Source organism: Sylvia atricapilla, chromosome 8 (genome assembly GCF_009819655.1).
Source record: "Sylvia atricapilla isolate bSylAtr1 chromosome 8, bSylAtr1.pri, whole genome shotgun sequence".
In the NCBI taxonomy this organism is placed as follows: Eukaryota; Metazoa; Chordata; class Aves; order Passeriformes; family Sylviidae; genus Sylvia; species Sylvia atricapilla.
In genome coordinates, this window is record NC_089147.1 from 15,725,200 (window position 1) to 15,751,769 (window position 26,570).

A 26,570-nucleotide genomic window follows, 5' to 3' on the forward strand; every position below is an offset into this window, starting at 1 on the left:
GAAATCAAAATAAAAGCAGTTGGGATGAATGCAGGAAGTACTGATTAAAACATACCAAAGGAGTGAAATTACTGAGTTTTATTTAATTTAGGAGCAGGTTGGAAAGGCTATACTAGCATACAGCTGATTTTCAGGGGGGATTCTTTTAACAGAAGAAGAAGGAAGAAGATATATAGGTACTCCTTGAAAAATAGGTTAAAAAAAAAAAAAAGGCAAACAAAGTTGGTGTGACTTATAGAGTAGCTAAACAGATGCATGGACAAGGAATTAGTTTTCATAGGGTGTAAGGAAAGGATTGAGCAGAAGATACACAAGTGAATAGTTAAGTAATGATATGCTTTCCATAAATGTCATATCAAAATACAAATATATATGTTTTGATACTTGAATGAATTGTGTTTGAGTCCAGAATGCCTGCTATAACAGATCGTTCTTTCTGTCTTTTGTGGATTGTTTTGCTGGAAGTGCAGTTTATCATAATTTTAGCAAGTACTCAGTGCATATGACCCACCACCAGTATTTTCCCTGCACTTATTTTTGTCAGGCAGGAGCTGTTCAAAACCAATTTTATTACATGTTTAATGTGCCTTCTGCCTTGACTGCAACTAAAACTGTTTTTAAGGATCCTAAGAGGAAACAGGATGTTAGAATTGGAAATATCACCTGAGGATCATTTCAATAATGCCCACAGCAGGACAGGATGACTGCTGATTCCTGGCTAAACAAACACGGAAATACAATCAGGGATGTTTGCTATACATCCATGTCAACAGCATCAAACATACAAGAAAAGTATCTCCGCCCTCAGTCTGCTCCTTGCTGCTCCCTACCCCAATTCCCTGCTTCCCTCCCCATACACAGCTAGGTCAAACATGTACACACAGAGGACAGGAGCAGGCGTGTGCCTGGGATCATGGTCAGGGACCAGGCAGGTGCACCTGCAACACGAGGGCACGGGACAGCAGAAAGGAAGGTGGGGGGAGTTTTTTGAGTACTCTGGTAAGAGGCTTTTGGCCTCCAGCTAAACCTGCTGTACTTTTGGTGTGTATTCAGCTAGAGAAGGTATATTGAGCTATTTAAAGGTAGTTACTGCATCAGAGACATGAGAGGCAAAAGGCATTACCTGGGTCCTTGAGTGTAGCACTGTGACAAAACCCACCCCTACCACTGAAAAAACAGGTCTGTGGTTTGCTCTGGCCACACTCTGTGCTCAAAGGCCTCAAGCTGACTCACACTGCTGGTGTTCGGGGCCACTTTAATGCCAGTTTCCAGTTGCCACAGTGCTCCCACCAAAGGACAGGAGAAGAGACAGGCTGGAAAGCGGCATCATGGCAGTACTTTATGAAAGGCTGAAGTATAGGCTGGAGCTGCATGGATAAGGATAGATTGAAGCATTATATCCCAGTGTCTTTATAGAACTGTCAAAAGATAGTGCTAACGCAGCGTTAGAGTGTTTGGAAGATGTGCTCGTGGGGACATTATGAGTGACCCATACACGAAGGGTTGACTCTCCGGGGAAAGGAGACCAACCAGAAAGGCTGGGGAGAGCAGAACTCCCTCTAGAAGGGCTGGCTATGAAACACTCACAGCACACTGGGCTTCAGAGGAAAACTTTATCATACAGCGTTATGCAAATTCATGTGTTTATCCAAGTTTATGCCATCACAGGAAAGAAAAATCTATTCTTTTGTTTCCAACTTATCACGTGAAAGGTTATTTACGTCAGCTAACTTTATGTACCAGTCTGGGACCATTAATTTAAATGATTAGTCGAAGGTTAATTTCTTAATCTGGATCTGATGGAGGCTGATAGCGAGCACTTGGGAGCCTGGTGTGCCTACCCGGAACAAGGGGCATTGCCGGGCTGGATTGCAGGGATCTTTCAGCATCGCCCGGGGCCCGCCGGGCTGGGAGGACGAGCCGCTGTCCCAGCCGAGGCGACGGCAGAGAGCGGGAAAGAATGTGGCCCCTCACGGAGGAGCCGTGACCGGGTGGGACCAGCCGTCTCGCCGCTGCCTGGCGTAGCTGGGGTGCCATAACCCCCCTGCGGTACCACCCCGCTGTGTTACTGGCACTCCTCACTGCGGGGGCTCCAGAGCCGCCCGGGCCGCAAGGACGGCGGGACCACCCCGCGGGGCCGCCCGACAGGGCCCGGCGACCTGCGTGGGGCATGCCGGGAATTGTAGTCCCACGGGCCGCAGCTTCGCGCCGCAGCACCGGGCATGGCCGATGAGCGGCGGATATCGGCAAGAGGGGGGGGGCGGCGTTGGTTCGGCGAATACCGACCGCCCTCTCCCGCCGTGCTGGCGCGGCAGAAGGGCCACCATCCAGTGGACATTGAACAAAAAGCGTTTACTCCGCATTCCTGTATTCCTCTTCTCCCCTCGGGGTGCGAGATTGGGGTGCTCTCCTTTGAGTTCACCCCCACCATCCCTTGCAGATGGAACACCCGGCAGAGGCCGGCGCCCCCCAGCCGGCGCGGTGGGCTCCATGGCCGATCCTGCTCAGTGCGGGCGCTGCGCGCTCCCGCCCTCCTTGCTCTTAGAAGCACTCCCGCCATTGGCTGCGGCTGGGCGCTCTTGCCAATCAGGAAGCGGCTCTCATGGAGGAAGGGAATAAATACAAGATGGCTGCTCATATAAAACCAGGCATTGGGCTTCGCCCCGGTGATGGGGGAATCGAGGCTTTAACCCGCGCTTCGAGGGTCCTTCGCCACTCCCACCCACGCCACCGCCGCCTCGCCTGGGGGAGCGACACTCCGACCGCCGCCGGCCTCTGCCGCGCTCAGCCGCTGCCCGCGGATCGCCGGTGGGGCCGAGGCCGGGTGCGGCGCCCCAGGCCCGAGCGAGGCCCAGCGCCCTCCGCCCGGGCGGCACCCCGGCCCCCCCCCGTCCCGCCGCCCGCCGTCAGCTAGGCCCGGCTCCGGGCGGCCATGGCCGTCTCCAGGTCGGTAGGAGCTGGGAAGAATGGGGGAAGTAGGGCCGACAGCGGCGACCCGGCGCTCCCGGCTCTCCGTGTGGCCTGGGTGCGGGGGGGGGCGGGGAGGAGGGGTGCCCGCTTTCCATCTCCTTTTACTTCGGGAGCCTGCGGAAAGCTCGCCGCGGCCGCCCCGCTGGGGTCTGGGGTGTTCTGGCTTTGCTTCCTGACCTGCGGTGACTCCCGTGCCCCCTCCCTCCCTCGGGCCGCAGGGGCTCTGCCTGGGGCGTCTCGGGCTTCTTGAATTCCACACCTTCGTTTTGTTGGCTTGTCTTTGCTAGGGTGGTTAAACTGCTAGGGAATAGGAAATTATGGTATTGAGTCCCCAAAACTGGCGATAAACCTTTTTTGCGTTTCAGAGCTCTTATTTGTAAAGTAATGAAAATAAAACGGGTTTTCATGGAGAAAAGTGATCAGTGTATTCTGGCTCTGCCTCAAAATGTTGGGCAGTATCTGCTTGCACACATGTGCTCTGGGGTGTGCCAGCGTTTAAAGCATTCACAGATACAGAGGTGTGTCTTACACAGCTGTTTTATAAAAAGTGCTGAGCACAAATTTCTGCGCTTTTTTTTTTTTTTTTGGGGGGGGGGAGGGGGGGTGTGTGAAATGGGCAGGTTAAGCTTCCTAACAGGATACTTGAAAGGAAACCATAAATCCAAATTAAGCTTGTGATAGATTAGCTCCAAGTCACGTGTTGGTAGTATCTCCACTTCAAAGTGCTGTCACAAAAGTAAATTCTGTTGCAGTAGCTGTGTGTAAATAAGTTTACAATTCTATAGAGCGAAGTAAATGTGTGCAAATTTATAGTGGAAATCCATTCTTCATCAAAATTAATGGGAACAGTGCACCTTTTAAGAATTCTAGTAGCAGGTGTTTTATTTTAAGCTTGGTAGTTTCTACAAAGTAGCCCTTTGTTTTAGTCCACTCTTATTTTTTATCAACTTGTTATATGTTTGTTGTGGCTTTTTCTCATCTCCCAAATCTGTCCAGAAGAACATGGAAGTTGTAAGGATTGCTGTAACAGGATTACTTTGTACATTAAAATAAGTCATCATGTAAAGTCGAGGAGTCGTCTAATTACATTTGGTCTGGTCAGTCTGCTTAACCAACTTTGCTAATGTACATGTGATATGGGGGCTAACTGGAATATCAAGATAGAGCTTTTCAGCTGTATGCTGAGGCTGTGTCTGCTCTAAAGGCTGGTTTCTCTTTCAGTTGCCAAGGTTGCTTTAGTGGAAAGTGGCAGTACAAAGATGTAGTTAACACCTTTTGTGAACTGAAAGGAAAACTAGATAATGGCTCATTCTAAGATTCAATGTGAAGCATTATAAGTTGATGTGTTAATAATAGTGTTATATACTGTTTGGGATTATAGTTTTAGTATCCAAATGTTACACAACTGAACACAAGGTATAGAACTTCGGTGCTGTAATGCTGGTGAGATGGTGCAGAATTGTTTCAGCTTCACTTGTAACTTAGGTAAAAGAATACACATTCTGGAGTGCTGTAACATCTTCGCTATTCCTAGTGAACAACAGTGTTTCTATAATTGTAAGAAGTGATAATGTATAAGTCTGGCGTTGTGCTTATCTTTAATAGAGCAAAGCCTGTCTATGTCCCTTTGAAGTTAGACGGTAGCTCCTGATAAATGGAGTTTCCTTTCTGCTGCTGGACCATAGGAACATTGATACAGTGTCAGTGCTGCTTTTATAAATAAAGATACCTTTCTTCACCTTTTACTTCACAACACTGAACTTCAAAGGTCCTTTTCTTTCAGACATATTACAAGTAATGGTGTAGTTGAGTATATAACCACATAACTATTTTTTGTAAAGGCTTAGTTCAGCTTTTGTTCTAATTCCACTTTTCCTCTAGTTATGGTTACTTTTTTATGGACTAGCATAATATTTCGTTGTTGAATGCCTCTTACAAGTTCGGAGAGTGAGGAAGAAGCTGACTTCAATTAATCTTTCTCCAAAGCCCACAGTCCTTGTGGAGTGCATACCAAGCATAAATGTTAACAATAATTTCATTAGGGGTAGTTCTATATGGGAACAATTCTTTTAACAATAACTTTTTGAAAGTGAGGGTTGGAGTAGTTTTACATTCTCAGTAAATTATCAGGTGGGGGTTTTCTCAGCAAAGTTTAGTTTCTGTTCTTTGGCCAGTTGAAAACCTTTCTCAAAATCCTAATCTGTTCAGGGAGATCCAAACAAACATAGGGAATGCTTTGAAATACCTCCAAATTAGATTCAGAATTTGCAGCTTTGTTATTAGCTAGGTCATCTTAAAAGTAATTGGAGCTAGTTGTAACCTATTAATAAAAAGTCTGATATTTAATCTTGAATTTTATGTTACATGGATTGAAAACCTTCTATAAGACATTTCTGCGTTGATGGTCTAGAAAACAGACATAAAGCAAAACAGTAGTTACCTCACAGCAAAAGGTGTTGGAAAATATTTGCACTGTATATATATTAATCTCTCTGGTAGTTTTATGCTAAAGAGACTAATGAATGCCATCCTCCAGAAGTAGGCATAGTTGGGTAATATTCCTTCTGTGAATCTGCAAACTGATTTGGTAGGCCCTAGCTTCTGTCACCAATCTTAGCAGTATAAATGAAGTAGTATAATGCTTGCATAGCTAATAAAAAATACCAATGGTTTTGATAGTGGAACTGAGAAGGAAAAAGGGAAGTGAAAAGTTTTTGCTTCAGCTTCATTCCTACAAAGTGCATGATCCGAGTGAACAATTGGAGTAGCTCACTGGTGATCTTCTGAGATCAAATGTGTTAATGTGTTCAAAGGCACTTTGTGTTATTCTATACTAAGGTGTTAATGCCTTTGTCCTGTTTTTGAGTGCCTTTGCAGTATGAAGGAGAATCAATGTACTTTTAAAATGTAAACAAAACTAGGAAGCTGGTAAGATGCATTAAGAGTAAACAATTTCAGTTTAGTTGGTCTATCCTTTAAGTTCTCCCTGAAATATCTTAAAGGCAACCTCTTCAGGGTATGTTCAAGACAGTTCCTTACAGAAATATAGAAGGCGTAATTTGCTGCTCTTGCAACCCATTCTTGATTTGATTTGCGTAAGATTAATACTGTTTTCTAGAGTTTTCAGTGGGCTTGTTGGCTTGAATTTGTGTATGACTGGTAATATGAAGGTTAGGAACCTAGTTTTTATTTTAAAATGAAGAATGTCAAAAGGCTGTGATACTACAGTTCCTGTGAACTAAGCATGCCTCATGTCTTGATCTCAGCTTTTGAATTGTAGGGCTCTGACTTCCCAAGTGGCTGCACTGCCTGGCATCAATACTTATATAATATTTCAAAATGAATACTGCATCAAAAATCTCTTATGTGCACTATATGTATCTTTTAGAATTTTTTTTATGTTATCACAGACTTTCTCTATAAAGAATTCAGCTTTTAGCTTCTGTGGAAACTATTACTTCACGGCTGCTCTTGCATAAAAAGCAGGAGTTAACCTGAGCAAGTATGTGTTCATTACTGTTTAAAGGCCTATGCCCAAAGCATAAGAATAGATGTTCTATAACCAAGATGCTTATGGGAGTTCAGACTCAACAGGGGGGGAAGAATAATGTAACTTTTCCCTTGTTGTTGGTGGAGATTATCTTGAAGACCAGAACAGCGGACTGACTGTCCTCTGTGCTGCTCTTTGTGAGAGGGCGGATAGAGTCATGGGAAGGGAGGAAGCAGAGCCAGCACTTGCACTGCTGCCCAAACGAGGTAGAGTCCTCAGTTTCTCAGCCACGCTTTTCTAATGGACTGAAGTGAAAATTGAAAGTCGGGATTGCATGCTGATTGAGTGCCAAGCTGCTCCAGCAGATGGAATTTGATTAGTCACCAAGGTGCTCACTTTGTTACTTACCAATACATGTGTTGTATTAGTCTATCCTGACAGCTGCTTCAACTTGTAATTCTTTCTCACAGGTTTTGTAATGTAATTGGTCACCTTTTGGGGTGCATTGTTAGCTGTAGATACATATGTAATAGTTTACAAGTAAAACTTGTACAGCATCAAGTTGTAGATCACAGGTTAAATAGGCAATCCATATGGAATTAATTATACTAATTTTAGCATTTGGTTGGCTTCCTTATGCAGTGTATAATACTGTGACCTGGTGTAGTCATGGAGCTGTTGTTTCATTCCAGATACTCCTTCAGCTGCTGTGTAGGAAACTAGATTTCTTCCTTGTCCACAGTCCCACCTTCATAACTGTTTACACACCTAGGAGAAGTAAAATCACAATCCATTCTTTGTGTATCAATGCACTTCTGGGTTTTGTTCTGAATTCTGTTGAGTGGGTTTTTTTCTCTTACTGGCTGATTGTGTATTTGAAAGTTGCTTATTTGATTACTTAACCATTCATGTGACTGAGTGTTTAGAGCTGACCAAGCTGGGATTTGACCAAATGATGAAGTGACAGCAGAGGACTGTCAGGTCAACAAGAAAAGCTCAGACTCCATTAGAACTTAGGGTTGAATTTCACCCTTGTCAAGTCTAAAGTTTAATTTAGGGATGCTTTCAAGGTGTCTGGGCTATTTCTGTATTAAGAAATAGTGCCTGGGAGGAAGTTTTCTGGATGTTGAAAATATCAACTCCTAAGAGGATTCCCTTGCCTTCTGATGGGTGCTAGCTAGCAGCTTTTCAAAGAGCTCTAGGCAGAGCTTGACATTAGTGTTCCAAGGACTGTGCCATTAAGGATTTTTTGTGCAGTCACAATTTTAATGGGTTGAAGAATATGCTAAGGTAGTTAGAAGGTGTTCATACCAGATGGCCTTTACTATTTACTAGTAGAGATTGCTCATGGGACAGTTTAACATGTTGGGGCACAGAGATGTAAAGTCCAAACAGACCGTTTTATGGGCAGCAGTGATCAGTTCACTGTGCCTTTTAAGCCTCCATTCACTGGAAGCAACAAATTGGAAGTTTCATCATCTGAAGTCCTGTGGGGACCCAGCGCAGTGGGAACACTTACACTGGCACACTTGGGATCTTTACACAGCGCAGCTGCACATGTGTTCTTTTGTAAACATTTGAAGAGACTGGTGCTTACACCTGTATCTTGACATTAATTATCCAGCCACCAGCTTTCTAATGCCTCTGGAGCTGAAAGGCTTTCAAATCCAGGTCCTCCTGTTTTCACAGGAGTGCCATAAAGTTCTCTTTAGATAGTATGACAACTGTCCTTTCAAATGGAGATCAGCCCTCTGTTTGGGGGCAGCAGCGAAGCACTGCAGATTATGAAGAACAGGACAGGTAATTTGCTGCAGCATTTGCCTCCTGTGCCTGGGTGAGGGTCATGTCTAACTTGGTTTAATGCCGAGTGTGCAAAGCTGGTGACCAGAAGATGGAATCACTGTGGTACCTGGAGATTGCCACCACTTAGTTGTGCTGGCTCCTCTGTAGGTGAAGCATCTCAAATGCTACTGGATGCTACTGTTCTTAAGCACCTGCATTGATGCCTGTGTCAGAAACATTTCTAATGGATTTTGTGTCAGTGTAAAAGGCGTTTCTTAGAAGAAAAAATAGTTGAGTGGAGTGCTGATTGTAAAAACTTTGAATTGTTGCTCTCAGTTGTGTCTTTCTGATGCAGTTCGACAGGGACTCAGATTTCTGAGGTGAGAGGAAGAAATGATTTACCTCTTTGTGCTGAGCTCATACTGCATGAGTTCACATCGAAGTCGTGTATGCTTGCTGTCCTGTTGGTGAGATGTAGTTGACATGGGATTGGAAGATGACAGAATGATCTAAACCATTGTTTATGAATTAAAAGTGAAGAACTTTGTATTTTGTGGTTCTGATGCAGCAGTTAAGTGTGGAAGAAGTAGTTTTAGAGATGTATTTAGTTTTTAGCATGCATTGTTATTTAAATTTTCATAATAATTTACAATTATTTTACATAATTTATAAACCTTTCTGGTTTTAGTATTTTTCTTCTGTGACGTATTCCTTGTATTTCTGTTGTTTGCTTGTGTCTGCTATAGGCTTAGAATTTTTTTTTTGACAGAGTTGAAGTATTTAATAAAATAATTAAAAATTGTATCTGCATTGTAGTGCATCTCACTCTGCCACATTGTTTCACACTTCTGGGAATGATGTGAGGCGCTTGGTGTCCTGCCTATAGCACTGTCTCGCATGAGAGGCAGAGAACCACATGCCACTAGAAAACCTAGTTCTCTTTGGCTTTAATAACTTGTTTAGTGACTGCTAGTTTATTCTGAAAATGAAAACCTTATCAGAATTTAGGAAACTTCTTTTTAAACTGCAGGTACTCAAAACTAATTTGTTTGAAATTTTTAGTGGGGTTTTTATAAATCTTAATGAAACTCAGACTGAAAGCTTTAATTTAAAAAACAAATCAACTAGCACTGCTGATCATAGACAACTTTTTCAGTGCTACCTTTCCAATTCATGCAGAATTCAGGCTCTGCCATACTCTGCTGCAGCAACGCCGACACTTAATGTGAAAACCTTTATAGCTCCAAAGTATTATCAGTTTGGGAATTTTACATCCTCCTGCAGGAGGAAAAGAGAATGATTAGTGTGACTAGGACTACTGTTAGTCAGATGTTGTTGGCTGTATTTGCTAATCATGTTTCCATGTATTTTGCTGGAGCTGAAAGCTGAAACCTTCCTGTAGTGATGTCAGACAAGTGTAAGGGTTTTTTTTGTTGTTTTGTTTGCATTTGTGTGTAAACTAAGCAGCTTACAATTTAAAATAACAAATTCCAAACCAAGCACACTGTAGGTTAAAAAAACCGAACAGAACAAACTGTGTTTTGTAGGTAACACAGCTTTAGAGAGTTGTGGGTTTTAGGAGTGAAGATGTAATGTTTTAACTAAGTCTGGAATTCAAGTTGAGTTTTTGCGGGTAGGCTGACTTAGTGGTTTCCTCCTGTTTTGACACATGAAGAGCTCTAGCTGAGGAAGTGGTCAAAGTTACACATTGGGCTTGACTTTGAGATGAAAAAAGATAATTTGATAGTTAAAGGAGTGTGTGGTACTAGATGGCAAACTTGAGTATGGAACACTGAAGCTTCACAGAGAGCTGAAGAGTGAAAGCGGTCAGAGCAAGCAATTTGGAGCAGTGATTCTTCTGAAAGCCACCATGTTTTGTATTGCATAATAGTGAGTGCTGCAAATCAGGTTGGGTTATTACTGTCAAAAGTACTGAAGGAAAAATACTGGCAACTGATGAGATACCTGGTATGTTTCTCATGACTAGTCCGCTATCAGGGATTCAGAAGTGTTGAGTCTGTAAAGCTTTTTTTCTCCTTGACTGTCTAATCACACAAAACTGCTGGATTAGATAGATCTGAGGTTTAATTTTTGTGACTTTAAAACAATTTACTAACTGGTAAATCATAGCAATTGACACTCTAGTATTATCTACAGAAATTGAAACAAACTCACTTATCAGTAGTAGGAAGACCATTATTTCTAGGGTGGCAGAAGAACTGTGTCTGAAAAGTTAAAATTATTTTAAATACTTTGAGCTAGAAGTTTTTTAATCTAGTGAATAATTAACCTAATACCTCCAGTTATGAGAGTATTTGGGATTTGGTATTCCCTTGGTCCTGCACTGCGGTTCCTCTCGTGTTGTGACATACTAAGGTATAGTCAGGATTGAGTGCAGTTTAAGCATGCCAAAGAAAACACAAAATCCAGTGATGTTGGAAAGAGGTTTTGATGTTGGTTTTTTATTTCTTTTTAAATTATTGGAACTAATGTCAAAGGCAATTTACATGAAATGTAATTAGTAGCAACAGACTAACAGGGGCAAGGCATTTGTGCTTTCCTGTGTGTGCTCAAACCAAGGATATGTGTTTATGAAGACAGGTTGTTCAGGATACCTGTATCTTTATTCTGCCATGCAGTTCTAGGTGAGCTTTGCCCCTGAGTAAGGTCTGGGTTTGTACTGTTGCAGTTCTTGGAGTATTTTTATTATAAGGCTGGAAGGAACAATTTTGATTGCTCTGTGTGAACAGGTTCTAGATTCATATTTAGTAATAACCTCATACTGCCCAATAACTAATACATAAACTTGGCACTCATTAGGGAGCTCTGATCAACTGATTCCCACTGATAGTGGAGGGAATAATGTACACTTGTAACTTCAGTCATAGGTTTGAGTATCTAGATAGTTATGTGAATATATACATAGAGACAGACTTTATTTCTCATTCAGTAACTAAACAAGAAAAATGAATTGTTCTACAAATAGATGATTGGAGTCTTTTACTAAAAATGGAGTTACTGTGGAAACAGATCTGCTGGTTAAATCTCTGTATTTTGTGGGAAGGGCAGAAGCATCAGATGATTTCCAAACTGTAAATACAACAAGAGGTTTGGTTTCATGTATTCCAAGTAATTAGAGGGAAAAGGTGTGAAAAGTAAAAATTTGTTATCCTGGAGAAGCAGAGTTTGGTGTTATAGATAACAGGCTGTGTTTTCAATAGCAGTGGTAATGCACAATAGGAGCAGCTGAGCCCTCTGCTTTTTCTATAAAATAGAATTTGATGATCACTTACAACATATTTATGCTTTAAGTTTGAAAATGTTCTGTCACAGAACAAAGACAGGAATGATTATTTTTTTTCTTGTAGCTGTAGAGTCTTAAATAGCATTTCTTACAATTACTTTTTTTGTCGTTACCAAATTAACTGTGCTTTCAGAACAGCTATGCTTACTATTAGAAAAATAGTACATTATTCACCCTGCTAACTGACAGTCTTCAGGCAGACATCTCTTTGAGTTATATAAACTACAAAAATGTGGGGGAATATTAATAGAAATGGGCAACTGAACTATGAATAGCATAACTTTTCGGTTTTTGTCAATCATATTTAGGCTTGATCGTCTCTTTATTTTACTGGACACCGGTACAACACCAGTTACAAGAAAAGCAGCTGCACAGCAACTTGGAGAAGTAGTGAAACTGCATCCTCATGAACTGAATAATCTCTTATCTAAAGTAAGCATAATTTTTTCCCTAGTACTTTAATGGTAAGAATAAAACTAGTTTAATGGAGTGTGCTTCTGTGGGAAGAGGAAAATGCATTGTGGTCTTGTGTTTTTCAAAAGTAAGAGAATGAAGAAAATTAGGGGCTGCTTCTGTGAAAGGTGCTGTTCTGTCAGCTTCTGAAATGATTACATAAGTTTCACTTAGCATTCAGTATTGGTATTCAGCATTTGTTGGAAGTTCAGACTTTCTTCTGTAAAGAACCTCTACTACCTTATAAAGATTTCTGCTCTTGCCTTTAAAGATTATTTGTGTGATAAAGCACAAAAATATCTTTAAAAGGGCTGGAAATTGGGAAGAGCTTTCCGTTAGTTTGAGACTTCAATCTGACCAAGTCTAGTAAAACCACCAAAAATAGTCTGTATCTGACAGGTGGAGATGGCTCAGTGACCTCAGTTCTGTTCTTACTGATCAGGTGCTCTCCCCACAATTGATGATATCAACAGAGTGGCCAAGGAGTCATGAATATAAAACTGCTTTCAGAGAAAGAAATAGTTTTTCCAGATGTGACATAGTGATAAATTAGTTTAGAAGATCATATATTGCTTCAAGTGACCCATGTTGTATCTCTTCTTGGATTAAATTACTTCAAGGTTTTGAGGTCTGTTAATTAATTTTGAACACTTCCTTGTAGAAAAAAAGCCAGCAACAAACCAACCAACCAAAAAAATAAAAATGTGTCTCAAGCCTCGTTCAGTACCTGGAGGAAATTAAGCTTCAGTTTAAATTGATTGGACTAAATATATCTTATAAAGTCTTAAGGTCTGGCTCTGGCAAGTGTTATGCTAAGCAGTGAGCCATATAGAGAAGGCATTTCTTGGTTTGTTTCCTTGTCCTTTGCTTTTTATTTTGAGTGTTGTATTAATCCATAGCATTAAAGTAATTGTGTTTAAATGGAGCATAACAGCTGATGGATGTTTTTGGAACTACTTTTTAAGCAAATACTTATTTACCTGTTAATCTCTCCTTCAAGGTGTTAGTGTATTTAAGAAGTACGAATTGGGATACTCGTATTGCGGCTGGCCAGGCTGTCGAAGCTATCGTGAAAAATGTACCTGAGTGGAATCCAACTCCTAGATCAAAACAAGGTACTCCTTAAATTGTGTATAACTCATTGTTTGTCTTCTGCAAACTGTCTGTGCTGTGAGACTTTTCAAGGCATCTGTGTCATTTGGCTCTTTGAGTGTAGACCTTTATTTGCATGTAAGTTGTTTGAAGCAGAGTGCTGATAATGCCACGGTTATTGGTTCAGTCCCTGTATGGGCCACTCACTTAAGAGCTGCACTTGATGATCCTTCTGGGTCACTTCCAACTCAGACTATTCTATGATTCTGTGAAGTAGGACTGTAAGTAAACCTCTTTGGCTTTAGATGTTCCTGCTCAGTTGTACCTGACCTTTATTTGTTCCAGAGTTCCTGTGCTTGTGCTTTGTACCCACATAAAGCTTTTATAAAGAAAAGGAATAACTAGTAAAATGTTTATCCAGTCAACTTTGTCGTGGTAGTTTGCAGAAACTCTTTTCTTCACTTTTACCTTAATCCAAGCACCTTTCTGAGGGAGGTGCAATGGCAGCTTGCTCAAGTCTGTTCTGTTTCTTTTGATCTGAAGTCATCATGTTAGGGATGTTAGTTTCCTTAATTGTTGAGTTATGGACTGAGTGATTTTTGACTAAGTGATTTTTGGTACTGTCTATGTTCACAGTTTTGTGGCACAGGTTCTAGAAATTTACTGACTTGTTAAAAACAGACATGTACACACATCCCCTAAAACATCAACAATGAAACTTACATCTGTTTGAGATGATCTCATGTTTGTTTCATTTGGTGCCTCCCAGTTCTGTTGGCTTTGAATTTGACAAGCAAGTTCTGCATTTTCCTTGTCTATTGTCTGTATTTTTCTAAACGGTCATATTTGCTCTCCAACAACTGCTCTTCATATTGAGGATTTGCAGTCTCTTCAGTCTTTCCTCACAAGATAGCTGCTTTGTCTTTTAAATAACTTTGTTTTTCTCTGTGCTTTCTCTTGTGTCCTCCTTGAGATGCACAGAACTCCACAGTCTACCTACATCTCTAGAGTGCTGAAGTGTACACATAGTGTCAAAATGATGTGCTTTGTCCTGTCATCAGTGTCCTTCCTGGTGAGACCCAGTACTTTGTTGTCTGCTCTGGCTTTCACTGCTCAGTAAACAGATGAATACAGAAAACTGTCAGAAATGCCTCCAAGATTTTTACTGAATGCAGTGTTGTGTAGGCAAGGTTTAGATTATTCATTTCATTAGGTTATTTGTTAGGTTATTCATATTCAAGTAAGTACCTTCTGTACTTACTTGTCCATTAGTCTGTTCTGAGAGTCCTCCTTGGATTCCTTGTTGCCATTGTGACTTTGGGCTACCTAAAAGAGTTCAGTGTCACCTGCATGCTTGGAGAGGAATGCATTGGTGAATGTCTTTTCCATTAATTAAAGAATTGATACCAACACGGATCCCCAAAGGTCTCCAGAACTAACTTTTCTACCTTTCAGTTTGTAAAAGGATGTTCTCCCCAGCTCCGTGCTAACCTGGTTCTTTTGGTTTATTCTTTCATGTGAATCCTTGCCAAAAGCTTTTAAATGTGTTATGTTCACTGGATGCCCTCCATCCATTTGTTCAACTCTTTAAGCACATTGATAATCAGGTTATTGAAAGGTGATTTTTTTTCCAGAGTAATTATCTTTCCCAGAAAATCATATTTATCCATATACTTAATTTAGTTATAGAATCATAGAATAGTTTGGATTGGGAGGAACCTTAAAGATCACCTAGTTTCAGCCCCTTCTACCACAGGTGGGGACTCTGCTATTGTATACCCTATCTTACCAAGGAGAGAAGTTCATTTCACTTGGCTAGTTCAAGGTTTACTTTTAGCATACCTTTTGTACATGGAAATTGGGTAACCTGTTAATCTTAGAGTACAGCACCCTTTTAAATGCCTTGTCCAGTTCTTGCACATCTGCCTATCAGATTGTTAATGAAATTAAAAAGATAATTGCTTGTTTGAGAAAAAGGTGCTGTTTGAGAAGAGCTTACAGCTGGGTGTCAGCAGCCCTTACACCCACACCAGTTTAGACCACTCCAGCTTCCCTACTTTGGGTGCTTGGCTGGTGGGGACACACAGCAGTGTTGGTGTGCTACTTGTGATACTATTTGTGAACAATAGGCAGTTCAAAACTGTAAGCTGGCCCTGTATTACAGAGAAGGCCTGGTGGTAGGTCAGTGTCCAAGATTTTTAAAAGCTAAATTAATCAAAGGGAAAACATTATGTATTTTTTTAATCTATTCAGGTACATTTAGCGACCTATTTCAGTCTGTCTGTGTGAAAATGGAGCCTTTATACTTTGTGAATCAAAATGCTGCATGTCTGATGATTCTTTGGAGATATTATTTCTTGCTTTTCCTTAATCTTCTTCCAGAATTTTGAACAAAAAATTTCATCACATTGTCCTTAATATTATTTTTATTTCCTACCTAGAACCAGGCTCAGAAAGTCCTAATGAAGATTCACCTTCAACAGATCGGTTGCGCTTTGACAGATTTGATATATGTCGGTTGTTAAAACATGGTGCATCTCTTCTTGGCTCTGCTGGTGCAGAATTTGAAGTCCAAGATGATAAATCAGGTATCTATATTTTACTTACAGACAGGAAAACTTAGTGATTTGAAAAGGTTTGTTGTGGCAGTGTTATGAATCTAGCCATCCATGGATTCTCAGAATGTCAGGAAATAATGACAGAAAATATTCCCCAACATAAGTGGTTTGTATTTTCTTCTTCAAGTAACACAGTTTTTTAGGGAGACTGTAACTGTTTGTTTGGGGTTTTGCCATAACAGTATTACTGTGTGAACAGTGGGGAAGAAGGGGTGGAAACCTGAAAAAGCATCAAAGATTTCTGTAGACTTTTTTAAAAGGCGCAGGCACTATCACTGCTTGTTCTTCACCTAAACAGTGCTGCCACATACAGAGGTAGGATGTGGCTTATTTAAGAGCTTGAAGGTTTCAGGTATAGAAAGATAGTATGAAAAATACTGTGATAAGACTGCCAAAGTTGGAAGATCAAATACCAGTGCCTGTGTAATGTTTTTTGTTTCAACTGACTTGTCTAATATTTTTCTGTAATTTTTTTCGTTGAGAGTTGGTTTGTCAATGTAATGGCACTGATTTACTTTAATTTAAGCTGTATTTTTGCTATTACTGTACTTCCCTGCTCTGAATTCCAGGCTATCTACCAGTTTCTGCACCAAATTAAGTGATGCTATTGATAAGAATCTGACTGTGCAGCTCTGATTCCTTGGCTACTTATGTGTGATGGGTTCTGTGCAGGATACACAGAAGATCAGTAGCTCAGCAAGCAGAACCTGTGACTGCTGAAACTTGAGCAGTGTCCTGTTTCTTCAGCCTGGTTGCTAATTTATTGCTTGCCATTTTTTAAGCTTGATTTATAAAGTGGTGTACAAGTTTCACCTCGTCTAATGAAACCCAACACTTCAGTTCATAGAAGCCTGATATTTATCCCAGTGTCAAATCACATGATTTGACATAAAAAACTCCAAGAATGAAAATAAGTAAATAAAGTATCAAAAAATAAGAAAATGAAACAAAAAGCTTTAGTTGCTGCTTTTTTTAACTTGTGGGAAAATGTACAGTGTGCTTTCTCTTCTGTGTTTTATAGCAGCTTCCCTTTTCAAGTAAGTAGACAATATGAATGGACATAATGTGACTTAAATAATCTTTAGAATTAGCAGTCTTTGACAGTTATTCCAAAGATGATGTTAGAAAGGGAAGATATTTTATAAAGAATGGAAGTTGCTTGTATTTGCTTGTCAGTTCAATGGCAGTTTTTAAAAAAAACTTACTGGTATAGATAATATTAACTACTAGTTAGTACGTAACATGGTCTACACCCCAAAATCATGCCTGTGTTGGTCATCTACTTAAAAGTTTGTGCTGATAATTGAAAAAAAACCAAAACCAAACCCACCACAACACCAACAAACCAACTACTCCTGACTGGTTTCTGTATTGTGTATGAAAAGAGTGAAGTCTGACAGCCCTACTAGCTACAAGTATTGGGTTGTTTGGTGCTACTTAGGTGCTAAAGTTTTCTATATTTTTATGTAAGTGTAGATGCTCCCAAAAGTCTAGGTATTCCATAGTGTTGAAACTTCCCACATTCTTAAGGTGGCATCTGCTAATTTCCAAAATGAACCTTGCTTGATCACTGTTGAAGTACTTGTGTAGGTACAGTAGCAAAAAAGGTCTTCCTGAGTTTGTGTGATTTGTTTTAGAAGATTGTATTAGCCAAATGCAATTTAGTCCTGTAAATTTCAGCTTCGTTATGTACATTGAGCAAGTCGTCAGTGAAATACCTGGTTGGAAATCTGACACATCTTTTAAAACCCCGTTTTTAAGGTGAAATTGATCCTAAAGAGAGGATAGCACGACAGAGGAAACTGCTGCAAAAGAAACTTGGCTTAGATATGGGTGCTGCAATTGGAATGAATACTGAGGATCTGTTCAATGATGAAGATTTGGACTATTCTCCTTCTTCAGTTTTACTAGTAAACAAACAACCTGTAGGTAAAACCTTGGGCTATTTGACTGCAAGGAATAATACAGTGGGTTTGCATTATTTGAGATTCTGTGGTTATAATATTTGTATTTTAAATAAGATGCTTGGTATGTAATGTAGTATGCTTTGGCCTCCTGAGTTCTTACATCCCATGGTTGCTTGTTAGTATTGATGTCAAGCTGCTGAAATGTTTGAAATGGAGGGTTGGGGAAGTTTGAGAGCATTGTGGGTTTGAGAATTTTTCAGGACTTCCATCATAAGAAGAATTGACAATGAATAACTTTTCTTTCAGACTCTTCAGGCTGCTGAGTTAATTGACTCAGAATTTCGAGCTGGTATGAGCAGTAGACAAAAGAATAAAGCCAAAAGAATGGCTAAGCTATTTGCAAAGCAAAGATCCAGAGATGCAGTGGAAGCTAATGAGAAGAGGTATAATAGTGAACTGATTTCCTTTTATTTCAGTTAAGCTGGGATTGTGATTTGATTTATCTGTTGAGAAACTTCCTGCAGTCTGTGCATCTTAAATCTCTTATGTGCTAATTGTGCTGATGGTGGAAAGTTTGCATGCAGTGCTTGTTCCCAGGAGAGCTTTGTTGAGGACCCAGCTTCAGAGGCATCTTGACATAATGGGGTGCTACAGCTGGTGTGGTTTGTTCCTGTTATTAAGTATGGCTTGAGGATAATGCATGAAAATGGGATTTTAAGAAGATGGACAACTAAAAATTTAGGATACAGTTTTCTGATACGTGCTGTGTTCTTCAGCATAGTTTATAGTGGCATATTATTGTATCTACTGTGTTCATAATAAGTGGTGAACAAAATTCTTGATCTTATTTAGGAGTTGCTGGGGTTCTTGGAAAAATCTGAGACAGATTGTGAATTTGGAACAGCATTCTGCTGTCTCCTCACTGCATTTTTTGGTTTTACATGTAAATTTACCTATCTTGCATATTTCACAGTATAAAATCTGTTTTGTATTCTTGCCATACTTTATTGTATCTGAAGACCTCAATTGTAGATTTGATTACTTCTCTTGAAGCATATTTCCAGTTCATAAACATATACTTGCTCCTTCTCAGCAATGATAGCACTGATGTGGAACCAGAAGAAAAAAGAAGAAAAGTTGCAAGTGTTGTCATCAATCAGCCTGCCACAGACTCAAAAGCGTTGGTAGAAAATGCTCAGGAAGAGGTATGATGGTATTGGTCTGCTGTTAGCAGGAATGATTGTTCAGTTTTTTAGCAGAGTAATTTGAAACAAAATTCCTTCATATGACCAAATTCTGTAGTCATTTTAGCATTCAGGGAAATGGAACGAAGAATTTAATGGCCAGCTTACTTTTATACATAATGAAGCAAGTGAGGGTCTAACTGTGTTACAGCATTGAGGAGGAAAACACATTTAATCCTTTGGTAGCAGTTTGTGACCCAAATTAACACGAGTAGGTGGCTACAGGTATCAGACCTGGGTATTAAACTGGAAAACTGTGCTAAACACTTACATGGTAGGATTACAGTGAGCCACAAATAATTTGATCTAAATGCTTATTTAATCTTTATTTAATCTTTGCTGTACTTTAATTAGGCTTAATTTAGAATTAAGTTCTATCTTTAATAGTTGAAGATTAAAATAATTGCCTTAGTCTTGGAAAAAAAACTTCATTAGCTTTAATAGACTGAAAAGCTAAAACTTAAGAAATGGTAAACCAGAATATAAATGGTGCATAGAAGTTTATTTAAGAAGACTTTGTCTAGATAAGTCTGTATTCTACAAAAATCGTTTTCCAGACATAGTTCATGTCGTGGTTGGCGGGAGAAATGCCGCAATCGATACGACTGATCAGCAAGACTCGGTTTATTTAGAAGAGTTTACACAATTTATAGCACACCTAATAAGGCTCATGCGTAGTCCTAAAGCAAGCTCACTATTGGTTACATGAAAAAAGCGTTAACTAACCTTCACCTCTGCATTCTTATGGCTCCTGCTATACATTTTGAAATTGTCTAGAAGTTACACCCATGGACACTGTGCCCCCGACAATAAAAATAAGGGCTGATTATGTATCTTGATGCTGTCCAGCTGCACAGTGTTTACATGACCTCTCTTAGCTAGCCATTCCTCTACAAGTTCAGTACTTAATTTTTTATTTGCATAAAAATGATTGGAAAATGAATCTGAAATATTAATTATAACTACAGGCTAAATAGCTGCTGGTTGCTAGCGGTCTTTCAGTTGCTCTGTGTATGTGATGTGAACTTACTAGTGGTAGTAAAAATTCCTTTCCACAGCCATGTCAGTTTTCATGTAGGAAATTTGGGATAGTGGATATGCTTTGGTTTTCAAAAAGTGGAATGTGTTTAGAAAAGGGTGCTATTTATTGCTGGATTCATTGACCCAGTTTTGTTATGTAGTGTGTTTTCAAACTGAGACTTGTCTATTATGTGCTTTAAAGGCAAAGTTCATAAATTTAAAGGATCACTGGGCAGAATAAGAAACTTTGCTTCATTTTCTTCCTTAGCATGGTTTCTAAAGGAAAGGTGAATTCCAGGACATCAAAATTAATTCCCAGAGAGAAGAGGTTACACTGTTAACAGAAACTTCATAAACTTAAAAGATCCAGTGCTAATCAGCGAAGTTTCTGGCTGGGGAAGATTGTTTTTTCAATTCTGTCCAGTAATGAAGAAAAGTACTTAAGCTTTTGGAGGGTTTTTTGTGCCATTTAAGTGTGCAAAGACTACTATATAAGATGTGTTCATGATTCCTTTTTTTCTTAAATCTGATACTTAAAAATTTTTTTTTATGGATTTAGGCAAATGAATGGCCTCTGGAGAGCTTTTGTGAAGAGGTGTGCAATGATCTGTTTAACCCTTCATGGGAGGTAAGACACATGCACTATTTAAGGTGGAACTATAAGGTTCTAAAAAGGGCTTCAACAGAAATGCAAACACTGTATGTGTAGAACTTAAGAGAATTTTGCCCGATATCAAAACTTAAATCACTTGTGCATACAGATTACGTAGGCAAGACAAATTTGTTTTTAGCCAACTTAAATGTTTTTTAAGACTCGTTTAAAGGGGAATGGAAAACAGATGGGTAATCTATACTTGTGGAGAGTGGGAAAGATATGAAAAGCAGTCATTATAGAACTGAGAACTGTGGGAGTATTGAAATTCAAGCAAAATAAAATCACATCAATCTATGGTTAAAAAGATTAAGCAATTAAAGCAAACTTGGATTCATCAAGATTTTGAGGATTAGTATGTGAATATGTTGCTGACAACAGTGGCATGTTTGTCTAATGCAAAGCTAGTTAAAAATGAAGAGGAATCAATCCTTTGGTAACTACAAAAGCTGTATGTTTGGTTGCTTGGACCACTTATTTTCAAGATGAAAAATGGTTCTACTCACTTTTTTATTCAGTCCCTATACAATTTTTCACAAACTTTGGTAGAAATTTTAGGTAAAAAATATGAAGTATTTTTGAAATATGAAGACCTAACTTCCTTGTGCAGAAGGTGAAAATAAATAAATTAGTTGACAACAGTTTTCTTAAGTTGGTCTTTTGAAGGGTTAAATATTAACAGCAACTCTGACACCCTTATGTGTATCTGTAGCACAGTCTTAGTATGGGCAGAGGCAGCTTGCTCTCTAACTTGAAAACTCAGAGAAGTCAGCATAATTATTTTTGTCCCAGAAAAAGAATAATTATATTTGTGTGGCACATCACTGCATCTGAGCTAAAATGCCTTTCTTTAATTAAAAGCAGACTGTTTGCAGTTGAAGGCCAGATCCCTTTGTCTTCTAGTATGTAGACATTCTTACAGCTTTCTGAGTACATCTTAATAAGGGAAGTAGATCAATACAGAATCATTATTACAGTATGTTCTGGGTGAAAAACAGCTTAACCTGTCTCAAAATGTATGTTTAAAGTGGCACTCTGGCAGTATCTTGCAATGTCAAGAGGTCACCTGGGTCACCTACTTCATACCTGCTTGCCCTGCTTACAGGCAGCTGAAGTCAGGCAGGATGAATCCTACTACTGGTGTTTCCCATATACGTATGTGTCTTGCTGCTTTGTCTTTGCAGAAACTGAGACATTATCTAGCAAAGTCTCCTTTTGATTAGTGAAACCTAGCTCATCAGCTGTCTTAGACCAAATAAATTGTTGTGTATGAACAATTAGGATTTTAAGACTGGACTCTGGCTGGTTTTTATTGGCTTGCTTATAGCTGTAACGAGCAACCACTGAGCTGTACACAGGGGACATGTATGTTTGCATTTCATAGAATATATTCCTGTGAAGGAGGAGCTACCAAGTACTCAGTTCTAGTTGTTACTGCCATGAAATGAAATGCAACACTTTTCTGCTAGCAACAAGAGAGTTAATTCCCTACTAACTTATGTAAAGGCCTCTCAATGAGAACCTGGTTCAAAACTCTGCTTTTGCAACTTTGCATATCTGTTGAGTGAGCTTTCCTTGAGAAGCCATTTACTAGTCGAGTTAGGTATCAAAAATACCAGAAACAGGTGTGTCTTAAGCACATCTTTCTACTGGTCTTTTGTTATTTTCAAAACTCTTCCTTAGTGTGTTCAACTGTTCATGTTTGGTGAGAACATGCACGTGCCTATAATTTGCATTCCCATATCACTTGTTCACTTGTTTCTAAAATCCAGTCAAGCAAGGCAGTTTTGTAAGTTACACAGAATAGTAATTCCCAGAAATTTGTTTTGCTGACTCCAGAATATTCAGTGATTATCCAGACTCTGTTCCAGAAATAGAGAGTTGTAGAAAAATTTTAAATTTGAAGTGCATGATACTATAATAATATTGATTTGCTTTAGTTCATAAACGTAATAAAAACAGTAATATCTTCAAACTTCTCTTTGACAACTAGTGCTATATAGCATAGTAAAGTGAAAGTAAATGAATGTTAGCTGCATTTCTGCAAGTATTATAACATATTAATGAATAGAAGCAGTTCTTAATTGCTTCTGTTCATAAGCTGGCAAATACTTGGGAAAAAGGAGGTTGATTTTTGGACAGGTGATTATTTTAATATGCGATTTGATCTAATAATACCCACAAGTCTAAGTAGTGCTAATTCTGCAGCTCTTGAAATATCTCTGTTAAGAATACAGTAGTATTATTTCCATTTTCCAACATGGGTTTTGTCTTCTGTTCCTTAGTATTTTAAAAGTGACTTTTTATTTCACTTTCTTAGGTTCGACATGGTGCAGGTACTGGACTGAGAGAGATACTTAAAGCTCATGGTAAAAGTGGTGGTAAAATGGGAGATAGCTCTTTAGAGGAGGTAAGTTTGCGGTTATGTAGACTTAATATTTTATTTAAATGAAGTTTAGAAAAGAGACTTCTTAAAACACTGCAACAAGTGTGTGATGTGGGGGAGTATAAAGACTTTTCTGCTCAGTCACCTGGATGACATCACCGCATCACTGACAAAATATTGGTTTTAGAAGGCCTATGCAGAACCCAATACTACTGTATAATTAGCCATTAATATGTTGGTTGTGTATAAAGTTTTTAAACCATTACCTTCTGTGTTAGAATATGCTGTTCTCAAGTCCTGGTAAGCCTGTGCTGAAACAAAATGCTCTTGTTGTGTCTCTGACCATCTAACTCTACTTGCTTAAATAATAAGAGGACTCTATCGACCTGCTCTCTTTATAATGAGAAAAGGAATTAAAATAGTCTTTTTAAAAGGAGAACAATATTTTAAAAATATCCTGAGAGTAATAACTTGTTTACTAATAGCGAATTTAATCCAGATTCCTACTGACTCCCCTGCTGTAGGAGCAGCAGGAAGAGCCTGTGGCTTACAGAGTTGAAGAATGAGAGATACATCAGTGTACCTCAGCATACTTTGTAAATAGAAAAAGGAAAAACTTCTCTTTCCTTGCTTCCCTGTGGAGTAGTATTTGTTCCATGGATATGGCTGGGTAGTAATAACACAATCTGTAATGATAAAATGCTTTAAACCATTTCTTAACTATTTATTGAAAAAATGTGTACTCTAGCTAGCTTCAAAGCCTGCTGTGTGTGCCCTATGCTGGGTATGATTCTTTGGCATGTGTGGGAATATGAAATCCAGGATATGCTTTAAGTGTTGTTCATTAAAAGGGTAGTTCTCAAGGGAAGTGGTGACCTAGTAGGCACATAGTGGAGATGAGAAGGATGATGCCTGAGCAGTTGTTTTTAATGGGTCTTATGCCCTGAGAAAAAAACTAGAGTTACTGGTATCTAGCAGAGGCCACAGCTTCAAGATGAGCTTGGATAAATCTGGAGGAGATGAAACTGAAAAGAAAGTTCCTTTCACTGGGTCTCCCACAGCGAGGTACTGCTTTAGAGCTTGTTTACTTGTAAATATGCTTTCAGCATATTAATTGCCTAGGATGTGTTGCTGTTAGTCAGTATAGATTTTTCTGAATTACTTTACTCTGTGTGCTGTGTAGGAATAAATTGTCCACCTTACAAGATGCTATCAAGCTGTTGTGTTTTAGCTTCAGCAGGCAACAAAGCATCACACAGCCTCTTTCTCACTCCCCTCTCTAGTGGTATGGGGAGGGTTCAGGGCCTATCAGGAAAGAAGTAAAGTTAATAGGTTGAGAAAACAGCAGTTTCAAAATTGAAACAAAGTAAAACATTGTAACAACAGTACTAATTGTAGTAACAGTAATGAAAAGGAGAGAGAGAATTAAAACCCAAGACAACCAAGGACTGCATGATGTAATTGCATACCACCCTCTGACCAAAGCTCAGCCTGGCCCCAACCACCACTCAGCCCCTTCTGGTGTGGAATGTCCCTTTGTCACGTATCCCAGCCATGCTTCCTCTCTACTTTTTGTGTACCTCCTCACTGGCAAAGCATGAGACATCTGAAGTCTTTGGCTTAAGGTTAGCATGATGTAGCAGCAACCAGAACATTGGTGTAGTATCACCATTATTCTTATACTGACTCCAGAACACAGCACTGTACCAGCCACTGAGAAAAAAACCCAACTCTGTCCCAGCTGCAAGCAGGACACTAGCCTTTTGATAAAGGTACTGTGTTTTTAGAGAAGAAAACAACCAGGTTATGATGTTTATAGTAATCCAGGAGAGTTGAATTAGTGCTGACTACTTGGCTTGGACTGTATCTGCAGGAGAATTATATTGAATCAGTGTGAATGTTTGTTGTCATGTCTTTTACCAATTTTAGCTAAAGTAAGAATATCACAAAACATAGTCAAGGTGTTCAAATTTTCTTACAGATGATTCAGCAGCATCAGGAGTGGCTAGAAGACTTGGTTATTAGACTTCTTTGTGTGTTTGCACTAGACAGATTTGGAGACTTTGTTTCAGATGAAGTAAGTTTAAGTTACCTTTGCATGAACAGATCGGGTTTCTGCAGGAGATAACACTGCAGCAACTTGGCTGTGCCTTGTGTAGTGCTACTGCATATGCCTGTTATAACTCCTCACAGATGCTTATTAAATGTAACTGATACATAGGCTTCACCTTGTTTGTGTAGCAGTTTGGTCATTTGACTCTTAAGTCAAATTTCCTACAGAAGTACCTATTCTATCATTTACTTTTTCCTAGGTAGTGGCACCAGTGCGTGAGACTTGTGCTCAGACTTTGGGAGTAGTACTGAAACACATGAATGAAACTGGTGTTCATAAAACGGTGGATGTTCTCCTGAAGCTGCTTACACAGGAACAGTGGGAAGTGAGACATGGTGGTCTCCTAGGAATAAAGTATGCTTTGGCAGTGCGTCAGGTAATAACCCTTGTGACAAATCGTAGAGAACTTTGGATCAGAAATCTCTGCTCAAGGTAGAGGATGTGGCTGAACAGTAGATGGGTGTGATAAAGCAAACTTGCTTGCACTGCAGTCCTGTGGGTTGAGATGTGTGACTGCACTTTTATATCCATGCTGCAAGTATATAGTGCAAGCTGTTCTTGCAGAAAACATTAAAAATAGAGGGTATGCCTGCCTGGTCCTGGTGATACTCTAGTATGTGAGGTAACAGAGCAGAGCGTTACAAGAAGTATTTAGGTGGTATTCTGCAGACACTGAGCTTTGTTTGTACCAAAACTAAGCTGTGTTACAGTTCATTAAATTTATAACCTATATTTAATTTCATGAATGGTAACTTAAAATATTTGGATTACCATCTTGGACCTGTACCATCCCTTTGAAGCTATCCGGTTCATTCACACACACGGGCTACATCTTGGTTGGTTGTACCTTTTTAAGGTTTTTTTTTGTTTAAAAATGCTTTTGCTCTTTTTGGCAGGACATGATCAACACTTTATTGCCTAAAGTGTTGCCTGCAATAATTGATGGTCTGCAAGATCTGGATGATGATGTCAGAGCTGTTGCTGCAGCATCTTTAGTACCAGTAGTAGAAAGCTTGGTCCAGCTTCAATCTCAGAAGGTGACTGAACTGTTTTAAGTTCACTTTTGGTCTAAGTGAAGAAAATAATGCTTAGAGGCATCACTGGTTTTGTTTTTTTAATAATAAACCACCTCTGCTTATTTGTGTAGGTGCCTTTTATTCTTAATACCTTGTGGGATGCACTTCTGGAGTTGGATGACTTGACAGCATCCACAAACAGTATCATGATCCTTCTTTCATCTCTTCTGACTTACCCTCAGGTCCGCAAATGCAGGTAACAGGAACTGCATCTAAGTATGTTAAATTTTTCATAATATGTGCGGTAAACTCACAGTATCTTCACTAAAGGTAGATGATGTACACATTTGATTTTGCTCATCCTGTATTATTGGCACTGCTGAAGCTGGTGGCTGGTGGTTGCCCAAATCCAGAGTAAAGAATGAAGTTTTGTTACTAATGTTGTCTTTAATTCAGTGTGCACTACTTGCATCAGCTGATATGCCAGTTCATGCTAAAAAGATGCAAGCTTGTTTTTAATTAT

The 26,570-nt window shown here is 39.5% G+C and overlaps 1 protein-coding gene across 1 annotated transcript in view; it reads left to right on the forward strand.

The window, feature by feature from the left end:
- The first annotated feature begins 2,721 nt into the window (after positions 1 to 2,721).
- The window catches only part of BTAF1 (B-TFIID TATA-box binding protein associated factor 1), a 43,668-nt gene continuing 19,819 nt past the window's right edge, over positions 2,722 to 26,570 (forward strand). The window contains exons 1-13 of the mRNA XM_066323804.1: positions 2,722 to 2,946; positions 11,855 to 11,978; positions 13,000 to 13,114; positions 15,533 to 15,679; positions 17,471 to 17,634; positions 17,923 to 18,059; positions 18,710 to 18,821; positions 20,440 to 20,508; positions 22,853 to 22,942; positions 24,900 to 24,995; positions 25,231 to 25,407; positions 25,928 to 26,068; positions 26,179 to 26,303. Of these exons, the coding sequence (XP_066179901.1) occupies positions 2,933 to 2,946; positions 11,855 to 11,978; positions 13,000 to 13,114; positions 15,533 to 15,679; positions 17,471 to 17,634; positions 17,923 to 18,059; positions 18,710 to 18,821; positions 20,440 to 20,508; positions 22,853 to 22,942; positions 24,900 to 24,995; positions 25,231 to 25,407; positions 25,928 to 26,068; positions 26,179 to 26,303 (1,511 nt within the window). The 5' untranslated portion in view covers positions 2,722 to 2,932. The remainder of the gene's footprint in view (positions 2,947 to 11,854; positions 11,979 to 12,999; positions 13,115 to 15,532; positions 15,680 to 17,470; positions 17,635 to 17,922; positions 18,060 to 18,709; positions 18,822 to 20,439; positions 20,509 to 22,852; positions 22,943 to 24,899; positions 24,996 to 25,230; positions 25,408 to 25,927; positions 26,069 to 26,178; positions 26,304 to 26,570) is intronic.